This window comes from Balearica regulorum, chromosome 11 (assembly GCF_011004875.1).
Source record: "Balearica regulorum gibbericeps isolate bBalReg1 chromosome 11, bBalReg1.pri, whole genome shotgun sequence".
NCBI classification, from domain to species: domain Eukaryota; kingdom Metazoa; phylum Chordata; class Aves; order Gruiformes; family Gruidae; genus Balearica; species Balearica regulorum.
The window spans coordinates 17,089,608-17,100,073 of record NC_046194.1 but is presented as its reverse complement, the minus strand read 5'-3'; the positions used below and the strand labels follow the sequence as shown (position 1 = coordinate 17,100,073).

Here is a 10,466-nt window from a genome sequence, read left to right as displayed (position 1 = left end):
ACTCAAGAGCAAAGCTATTAGTATTTCAGAGGAAATGGAAAACTGATCTGTCTGATCCACCCAACTGGCTCTCAGGAGTCTACAGAAGCAGCAGTTAGGTATCTGGAACACTGCACTCAAAACTCTATCCTTGAAAACATCTATGTAGTCTTAAAAGTCCCAGGTTGCCTTGATAAAGAAGTTCTAAAATATACAAAATCTTTTCAGTGTGAATGTAAGTGCTGGAGAATTGTCTTGAGGAACCAGGCAGCATCAACGGAAGAGTTCCATGTTATCTCATCAAGCCACAGAAACAGAGCTTGCTTGGACTGCTGCTACAGATGTGGGAAAGGTAATCTTCATGTGTAATTAGGTGCTGGCCTTTCTTTTGTAATTGCTAAGCAACAATTAGCACTTGTATAACTCTACCATTTACAGTGTCATGTTTGTTTAATCAGCCCTCACAACAGCCCTGTGAGGTAGGCGAGTAAGCTGCAAAAGGAGGATACTACTTACCCTCACTTTACACTAAAGCATCAGACCTATAGATGAGACAGTTGTTCTCAGTCCCATTTATTGGATGGGGAAATTCAGCAAAAACTTTAAAATGGCCTGTCTGAGGCCAGAAAGGGAGTCCAGGAATTTGATGAACTGTAGACTCCTGCTCAGTAAGGCCTCTGTTTTCACTCATTTCAACATCAGTCTAAGGAAGAATTTAACACTTCACATTTAGTTTTCACTTAAATTCTGACTCAAGGCATGAAATGTCTGGAAATGTACAAGTAATCTGTTAACTTACTGGTCTGGTAAGATGTGCTGGTAATCATGCTAAAAGTATTCAGCAGCCTCATACTTAAAGCTAGGAGCTACTTATTGATATGTATATACATACATAGAGAACTACACACAATTTACTGCACATTGATAACTACTTTCACAGGATATAGTTTTCATATACAAAGGTTAAACTTTTTGAACTATTAAAACATTGCCATCCTGAACATAAAGCAAACATTATTGTTTTTTTTTTAGTTTGAAACAAGGTACTCTTTATACAAACCTAATTCTGAATCAAAAGCCTACACTGAAAATAGTCCCCATCTCATTCCTGCTAAGTCTGTCTAAAATGCAAGATTTCATTGGCATTTGCACTTCAACATGAAGCATGGTCTCAAAGTTAGTAACTGTGTACTGATTCTTACGTCTCAAATACTGCATGTAGGAGTTCCTCCTGAGAAACGAGTTAAGAATTGCTTATAAAACTGTATTCATACAAAGAATTCTGAACCTTTGGACTAGCATCTGGTGACTTTGGGGATTTCAAAGCTTCAGATTCATGTTAGCCTGAATTACAAAGATGAGGGAGTTCCTGCTTTTATTTCTGTAGGGTCAGAAATGATACAAGCCAATTTACTACCTGATTTCATGTTGTAATGAAGGAAACCAATTTTTAGTGGGGTTATTTCCTTTCAGTCTGTTACTGAAGATGGAGGAACTACAGCTCTGTGTTTTCTTTCTTTTTTTAAATGTGTCTCTCTAACAGGAGCTACTTATTGGAGAAGGCATTCACTTTCCCCTCCGTGGCTGTAGTCTGTGGGAGAGCTCCTAACAAAGTTCTTTGTTAGTGTTTGTAAGACTGGAGATGAGGTTTAATTGAGGGATTTGTGCTGAATGTTCTTTCGCTTTGAGTCTTAGTGCTGCAATGCTTGACGTTTTCCTTTCAACTGCTGCTGGATCAGTGAAGGCAGTAAGAGCAGGGTCTGACGGGGGTCCAGGAGCTTTCATTAGTACTGAAGCTGTTGTCATGAGAGGATTTAAAGCATTGAGAAACCTGTATTTGAAAGAAGTCAATATTATCCAAATTAAGAATTGTTTTGGAGAACAAGTACTTACTGAGTTGCAGCTTGCCCCACCCAAAGTATTACAAAATAATGTGCCAAAATTTCCAATTTCTTCCAAATGTACATTTTGTTTCCCAGAATGTATTTCAGCTATATTTTGCAGTATAGTCTCTTGCCCTTAAAAAAAAAACCCCAAAACCCCACCCCAAACAAAAAACCAAACCCTTTTAACTAAAACAAGTAAGAGAGATGATCAGACATGGCATGCAGATACCTAGAACAGCAACCATTTGCTTAACTCCTATTGCTAAATCCTTTCTAAACAAACCTTGGATGCTATAGATCAGCCTGTTCTGTGAAAGCAATAAACCACCTCATAAAAAGACCAATTTATGTGGCTGTTTATGCAGCCAATTTGTTCAGACAAGTTATTTCATGTGAAAAGCAGCGTTTGTCTGTCTGTTAATGTGGAACTACGACACAGGCTATAATTTCAGCAAGAAGAGAATGCTAATTTTTTTAAATATACATGTATCTACACACCTGTAATATGTATATACAGACAGACTGCACACATGTTTTTTTCCTATCTTATGGGGTGCACTAGAGGAGCATCTTGCTGATAAATTTCAGGTTGCTGGGCAAGAAAGCCCAGACAGCAGGTTTAGCTGAAATAAATTGCTGGAGTTCTAGGTGTCTGACTACAGAGAAAGAAAAGGAGCGTAGCTGTGGGCTTGCTCTGTGTTGAGAACACATCACCTGCCAAAGGAAAAGGACTGGCTTTTAGTAGAACATTAAGAATCAGGAAGATTCTTTCTCTCAATCTCTCTCTTTCTAGAGCTGTGTCACTCCTGCATATGTAGCCAGGCTCCTGGTCTCCTGAGAAGAAATGTCTAATACCTTTATTCCATCAAATCACCTACAAGCCATGTCTGTCTGCAGTCACATCTTTATGATGTATAATCTATGTCAGTCTGTGAGATAAGGATGGAGCTGGAACCACCTAGATTACAGCAGTCTGTGTGAAGACTGGAGTTCAATGAGACCAAAATGTCAGTAAGTACACATAATCGTTCTTCAAACAGCAAATACATGTTAAGTTTTTACTAGCACGACTTAAAACTAGATCTTGCTATTCCTAATCCAGTGATCCTACACAGGAACTAACCCCGGTTTAGTAAGTTTATTTATCTATGGGAGCACATTTATTGAGAACATGTGAGTATCAAACTAATAAAAATGCAGCATTTTTAACACTTTTGAGATTTAGAAAAAAATTTAATTCTATACCTTCCAAAATGTGGATTTAAAATAGGATTTCTGAAGAGAGAGGTCCAGGTAAGGCTGCTGAGGCCAAATGGCCCTAAGGTTGAAGGACTAAAGGCTGGAGACATGGATGGCACAGCCAGTGTTGAAAGAGGCATTGACCTCCACGTGTGATCTAGGAGGGGAGAATGACTCAGTGGAACATCCAAAAATAGACCAAGAGGGTGCGTTAAGGAGATTCCTGGAACAGTCCCCAGAATTTCATTTTTTTCACGTTTCCTCCACTTTGCCCTTCTGTTTTGGAACCAGACCTTCAATAAGAAATTATAAAGGCATTAGCTGAACTTACTCTGCAGTTTGTCTTACCAGCTACTACTGCATGCAGTGATACAGGCAGCAAAATATTTACTGTTAAACCAACAACCACTTCTTTAATATAAAATATCCATTCATGAATGCCTTAGTGGGTTTATTAATAAATAAATCAGTTATAAATATTGTAAATTTGACTACTCTCTAGCTCTGACTGAATAGTCCTGTATGTTTTAAAGCCATTGTAATATATAAACCTATCACCTGAGAACTCATGATCAGTTATTAAGAATGATCATTCTTCCTTTCCTAAGCAATTTATTGAAAATTAAATTTCAACAAAGCCATTCAAGCAGTGGCTATTTCTGTACAGACACCTCAGGAAGCAACTTAATCATGACTGTAAGAGTAACTAGGCCAAATATATGGTGTGTGCTTTTTATCTCGATAGCTGGGCCATACATTTTTATACAGAGGATTCAAAAGTAAAAGCAGCAGCTTTTGTTATCTACCATAAATGCAAACAGCATATAGTTATGTGAAAGTGATTAACTGTATTGCAGTGAAAGCCAATACTAAACTGGAAAATCTAGTAAGCAGTATTACAACAGGGTATCAAGCTGTTCCTAAAGGGGCTTTAGCTAGTATTGGTTTTGTGTAGTAAGCCATTGAGTATATTGCCTCTTCAAGCCTGACTAGTCATTATTTTAGCCCATTAAACATCTTTTAAAGATTTTAGTCAATCGAATCTACAGATCAGAAAACTGACTCTTCACACTGTTATTCTTTAACATTCACTGAGCAGAACCTTTCAGACCCAGGATGGTAGCAGAGAGTGAGGAGCATCAGCTCTAAAACAAGGGAACGCTCAACATCTAAATGTACTCGCTGCTCAGGTCTTCTAGCCCCCTCTGCAATGGAGGCCATTGAGGGTGGATTCTGAACTGGATCTGGAAGAAAGGCATTAGCTGTGGCCCATCACCTTATTCAGCAGTCTTGTATATAACTACTATTGATATTCAGTGCTTGCAAGCATCTTCTATGTATAGTACTTGAATACTCTAATCTGGATTCAATATTTAGTAGAGTGGTAACACAAGGAACAAGAGTTATTGGAAAGGACAACTTCTGTCCTGTACAGAATTACGACTTTCTGAAATTTACTTCTGATTTAGGACAAAGGTAGACTTTAAATATGAAGTTCTTTTACCATACAGTGTAGATAACTTCCTAATAAGAATGTAGCAGAGTCACTAAACCAAACTAAAATCATAAAATTAAATTGCAAAAACTTAAGTCTCAAAAAATTACAATAGATGCTAAAAATAGTTACTCATTTGGTATCAGTATTTCTGAAAGTAAAATTCTATAGAAATTTGCATTGTGACAAAATCTTTGGATGCACGATTTTTATGGATGCATAGATTATTTTAATAGTTCCTTTTTTGTACCTGCAATTATATGTCAGTCAAAAATGTTTTCAAAGAGTTTTAAATTTCTGTTGTGTAGCGCTTAAAAAAATCAGGTTTTGGGGGTTTCCAGCTTCACTGCTTGCTTTAATCTCAGACATGCCATATAACCATTTCCAGTGATGTGACTTACCTTCAGGTGCTTAAAGAATGAGTAGTGTGTTCGGAAGGAAAGCCCTCCACACACCAGGGTGCTGATACCCAAACCAGGAGACTATAGCATGCCACAGCCTTGCTGTCCTGAGTTTGATGTTGCTCCTATAAATGTCAATAACAATTTACTCTTTCAAAGCACTTGCTATGGGGTTCTCAGGAGCCAGCTGAAGAATTACTACTCTAGTCCTTTCATTGCATACATTATCTTTACACTGGGAAGTTGCTGTCCTCCTAGAGGAGGGATTCACACCCCTCAGGTCAGAATTGTCAGACTGTACAGGCAGTCAGCAGAGGGAGATGCCCTTAGAAGAAAAGTCATCAAAATTTTGAAGTTGGTACTTAAAATTCTTGAGTGCTCTGACTCCTTCTTTGGCCATTTCTCCAGTAACCACAGGCTTTAAATGATCAGATGCCTTACAAAGGAACATCCGAGCCAGTAAAACACCAGACAGCTATGCCTGCATGACAGTGAGGACTAGACACTTCATCTGTATTCATCCAAGACAGGGGTCTAGTAAGAAAAATTAACTCAATTACTGGGATCAGATGACTTTAAATCGCTGTTAACCAGTAATCCCAAATATTTGTAAGTGGAGCTTAACTGAGAACTCACAGAAGACCACCAACTCAAGGGAGTTAGTGTTTTTTATGAAAATAAAATCCAATTAAAAAGGCAGTGAACTGATAAAGCTTTTCCTAAAAAGGATAAAACAAATGCTGCACAGGTACTAATTTCCTTATTAAATCTTAGCATTGTTCTTCAATCTGTTCTTCATAAAGTAACCTAACACAAAATGAGACATCTGCTTTTCTGCTTTTTCTATCCTAAAGTAAATCCATTTGATCACTCAGACATGCGCTTTGACTGCAAAATAACTTTTTTTAATGTTACAGGTGATTTGGTGTATACAACCAAACTTAGTTTAGTCATCTCTTGGATTTTGTATTTATCAAACTGGAAGGAAATACCAGCATAGATAGCTAATAATTATCTTTAGAAAAAAAATAAAGCAAACAGCATTCAGTTCCTTACTGGTACAAGCTCATCAATGCAAGTGATAAAAGGGGCAAAGGCATGCCTCATACCTTACCTTGACATGACAAACAGCTTTCAAAATTTAGTGCATACATTATAGTCATTAACATTCAGATTAGTCATCTTGAACCTTTTGTTAAGCAGTTTTCCTGTGCTTCGAATAAAAGGCTTAACTTGCCTTTACTCTATTTTCAGGCACATCTGAAGTGCCAAACTAAACATAAGAGAAACTGCTATATCAGTCTTAAGATTTTTATGGTGTGACTGTAATATCAGTGGTAAAATACTTTGGAAAAAATGCATTACTTAATACTCAAAGATGAATTTTAAACTACTAAGTTTGAACTGTATGCTAAATATTACCCAGATTATTTTTGTAATTACTAGCACTGCACATATCTGACAAGAGAGATTTACATCTTTTTAAAAGAAGCTGTGTGTAGAATTGATAGCTTGCTTTCTGTAATTTTCTTTAAAAATGTATCCTATTTAATTTATGTAATACCTAATGATGATAAAAAGACACACAGATGTGGCTAACTGTATCGTGTTTCTGCTGTAGCTGAATACCGGATCATAATCAGAAAACTTGACAAGGATGCTTAGATCAGTTGTATTTTTAAGCTCATGTTTCAACACTGATGGAGTTTATTGTACTGAAATACCCAAGTAATGTTTCATTCCTCACATTAAGAAAATAAAATACTCCTTTAACTTTTTCTTATTTCCCTCCCATCGTAACAATACAAATTACAAGAAGCAGAATGGCAACAACAGAGGTGAATGCTATTGAAGAGCATCCCAACGTGGCTTCAGATTATGAAAAGGTTTTGCAGACTCTCAGACTACCCCTTTCCCAAGGTAAGGAATACAAAGATTCTTGCTGCCATCTCCCTTCATCTGTACAAGCACATAACGGGGGTTGCATGAGGGGAATCTCTTTGAAGTGATGCTGAAATGAGAATATGTTCAGGGGCAATTTTTTCTTGTTTGTTCGTTTTCATCCAATACTCAATATGCAAGAGAGGGACAATGGAGTTGCTGGTACCTATTTCAGCTGGTTGATGGAGGGTTCTCCCCAGAGAAGCAGACCTCAATTTGAAAACATGCTGAGGTGAAGAATTGATCTGATTGCATTCGGTAAGATTAGTTCCTGGGTTTACACCCAGGTAAATAAAAAGATACCATTTTGCATGCCAGCTGGTTCAGCCACATACCATGGGAGAGGGATGGAGTCTTCGTTTCACAAAAGACACCATACGGAGCAACTATGAGCATAGGCAAATGAGACAAGTATTTGGGAATTAAGATACCTTGTTAAGTACAGTACATCACCATCTATATAGTAGCTGTTCCTATGCATCCTCTTACCTCCACGCTAAGTTGTCTCCCATCTACCACAGGACAAGAACTCATACACAGGCAGATGCACTGTGCACCAAAAGTTCACCCTAAGTGAACTGTGCTGACTGCGTGCTCGAGCACAGGAGACTTGTGTTAAGATCTGACAAGGAGTAAGGAGGTGCAAGGAGCAACTCTCTGCTGTTCCTTCCATCCACTGGGGATACATCAACTCATTCTATTTTGCTTGTTAACTCCTTTTTGACTCCATCAAACCTAACATTTCCATTTCTTTTAGATGAGCCATTAGGAAAGGAGTTTCTCTCTGCCATCTACCATTGCACCATTCCTTCACAGGTCAAATGGACTACAGAGCAAGTACCCCACAACACAAATGTGACAGGAACAGGTAAGTTAACAGCTTTTCACTCGTGTCCTTTCCACTGGTAGATGCCATGTGTAATTGCCAGATATTCGGTATTTCACTAACTAGAGGTTTTAGTGATTGGAGGTGGCAGGGAGAGGGGAAGGCACATAATTTCCTCTAAGTCCACTAAAGAAATATGAAAAGTACATCTAGTTATTCTCAGATGAGTCAATTATGAAGTATCAGTCATACTTCTAAAGCCTTTTCTGAAGATGGTGCGTTTTAAAATAAAAAGCTAAAAAACTTAGAGCTTTACAGATGTTAGCTAGCATGAACCATTTCAGATCCAGTGACTGAAGCAACGACAACATATATAAGCAAGGATCTGGCATCAGCAGTAAAAAAGCATTGCAGGAGTAAGTAGGGCTGTCACACTGAGCAGCTGTGCCAGTTCTCAAGTCTTTCACAAGTATCCACGTACCCAGAGCTGTGCTGGAACAGTAGTTCAGTCAATATCTGACATACAGCACGAGCCAAATTTAGTACAATTGTCATTTTGAGCTTAAAAATACTTTGACTGCCTTCACACCTTTTGAAACAACTTTTTTTTTTAAAAAAAAAAAAGCTAGTGTTTCTGTATAAAAAGGGATTTCTAGCTTAGACAAGAGATGAATCCAAAGAAACTGTTTCTAAGAGGTATTGTTAAGTATGAGTTCTTAGAGTCAGGAAAAGCTACTAGGGTCATTCATAGTTTAAGAAAACTGCAGGCTACAAGGTGATGAGTTCTGTTTCTGTATGCTGAAGTTCTACGGGCGTTCCTATTATTACAGCCTGGCTAGGCCATAAAATTCTCCTGGGCAGTGCCTGACTGTTGTACGACTGTCAAATTAATCTTTTGTTTTAACCAGAAGTGCGACTGTTTTGTTGAGCTAAGTTAGGGCAAGAAAAGGGTGTAAGCTTCTCTGAAGCCTAGGTAAATAACTTAGGATGCCTCAGAGGACCCCTCATTTGCTGTAAATCAACTGATTTTTTTTTAATAGTTTTTATAATCTCCACACTCAGGAGACAGTACCTGCCTTTAGACCCGTGAAGACAGCAGCAAACGTGAGTGTGAAGTGCAATCTGGGAATGTTTCTAAGACGCCGTTTGTTTTCCCGTCGCTGAGGTAACTTGCCAATTTCTCCGTCCTTCGAGAACTAACTGAAACGGACGCCGCCGGGCACCCACGGCCTCCTGCGTCCCCCCTCCGCTATTAACTTCTCGCCCAGCTGAGGAAGAGGCGATCAAGCGTTCTTTTTAATGGCTGCTTTCAGCCCTCGCGAGGTGGCTTTGAAGCCCGGGGAGGCCGCACAGGGAGGGAGGGAGCGAAGGCCCCTTGGCACCAGCGGCTCTACGGACGAGGCAGCCCCGCTCCGCGCCCCGGCACTCACCTGCACGCGGGCTTCTGTCAGGTCCAGGCGCACGGCCAGCTCCTCTCTGCGGGGGCAGCACACCGTTAGCCGCCGCGCTGCCTCAGCGGCGCCCGCGGCCCCGGCCCAGCCCTCTGCCCGCCCGCGCCGCCCGGGAAGGCCGCCCCCTCCCGCCGGCGGCCGCTACCTGGTGAACACGTCGGGGTAGTGGGACTTGCGGAAGGCGCGCTCCAGCTCCTCTAGCTGGAAGGTGCTGAACGTGGTGCGGTACCGCCGCTGCTTCCTCTTCAGCGGACCCGGTGCCTCGCCGCCCGCTGCCGCCGCTCCGGGCGGACGTCCCCCTCGCCCCGTCGCCGCCGGCTCCTCCGCGGGGGCGCGCGCTCGGCCGGGCCGCGGCGGCGCCGCGCGCTCCTCGCCTGAGGAGAGAGAAGCGGGGAGTTACCGAGGCGAGCGGGGAGCGCCCCGTCGCCCCGCCGCCGGTGCTGCCGCCCCTCACCCTGCCGCCCCGTGGCGGGGCTCCGGCCCAGGATGCTGTCGATGAAGTAGGAGGTGAGGAGGTGCAGAGCCGGCGGGGCGGCGGGGGTCGCGCTCTGCATAGCGGCGGGCTGGTAGCGGGCAGGGCCCCCGCGCCGCGCCGGGTTTTATTGGCGCGGGCAGCACCCGGCTCCGCGCCCCGGCATTAGCATTTCATTAGCGCGCTGGCGTCAAGGCCGGGGGTGGGACGCGCCGAGCCCCGCTCGTCGTGCAGGGGCCGGGCCCGCGGCGGCCTCTCCCCGGGCGGGCAGAGAGCCGCCCGGTCGGGGTTGCCCCACGGCCGGGCCCTACCCTTGGACCGAAACCGCCCGCTCCCGGCAGGCGGGCCGGCGATGGCTTTTTGAAGCCTCCTTCGAGGGCGCGGGTTTGGAGCGGCTGCGCTGAAGTTGTGCCCATGCCCGCCGGGATGCGGGAGAGTTGCTCGGTTTGTCGGGAGCTGCCTCTGCTGGGTCGAGATCGTGTTCACCCCCTGCGTTGCTGCTGGGAAGAAGGGAGCAAGGCGTGGCAGCATCTGCCTGAGCTCAGGGAGTGCGAGGGCGAACTTACTGCTTACACAGAAGAAGAAGGATCACTAGAGTTTGACGCTATTGCTTCTGCTGAACTTAAACTTGTTGAATTCAGCTTTTTAAGACTGATCTTGCAAAGTGCTGTGTGCCGACAAGTGCAGGGAAAATGCACAAAACCATGCAAGATTGAGCCTTTTTTCATGGAGATCTTTAATTCCACCCTGATAGAATTCTGTTGTTGGTGCTATTA

General features: G+C 42.5%; 1 protein-coding gene across 1 annotated transcript; it reads right to left on the bottom strand.

Moving 5' to 3' along the window:
* Nucleotides 1-413: 413 nt before the first annotated feature.
* ESX1 (ESX homeobox 1) lies at nucleotides 414-9,946 on the bottom strand. The gene is made up of 5 exons (XM_075763498.1): nucleotides 9,673-9,946; nucleotides 9,364-9,592; nucleotides 9,198-9,243; nucleotides 3,111-3,397; nucleotides 414-1,810 (listed from the first exon to the last, which is right to left on the bottom strand). Exons 1-5 carry the CDS (start codon nucleotides 9,770-9,772, stop codon nucleotides 1,585-1,587), a joined length of 888 nt encoding a protein of 295 aa, XP_075619613.1. The 5' UTR covers nucleotides 9,773-9,946; the 3' UTR covers nucleotides 414-1,584.
* Nucleotides 9,947-10,466: the final 520 nt, after the last annotated feature.

What these genes read in the sequence shown, in the direction of transcription:
- ESX1 (XM_075763498.1), bottom strand. Translation starts at nt 9,772, where the DNA reads ATGCAGAGCGCGACCCCCGCCGCCCCGCCGGCTCTGCACCTCCTCACC. An exon ending in CCCCGCCACGGGGCGGCAGG is followed by an intron (nt 9,593 to 9,672) that starts GTGAGGGGCGGC and finishes CTCTCTCCTCAG; the next exon opens with GCGAGGAGCGCGCGGCGCCG. An exon ending in TTAAATCCACATTTTGGAAG is followed by an intron (nt 1,811 to 3,110) that starts GTATAGAATTAA and finishes TTTCAAATACAG; the next exon opens with GTTTCTCAATGCTTTAAATC.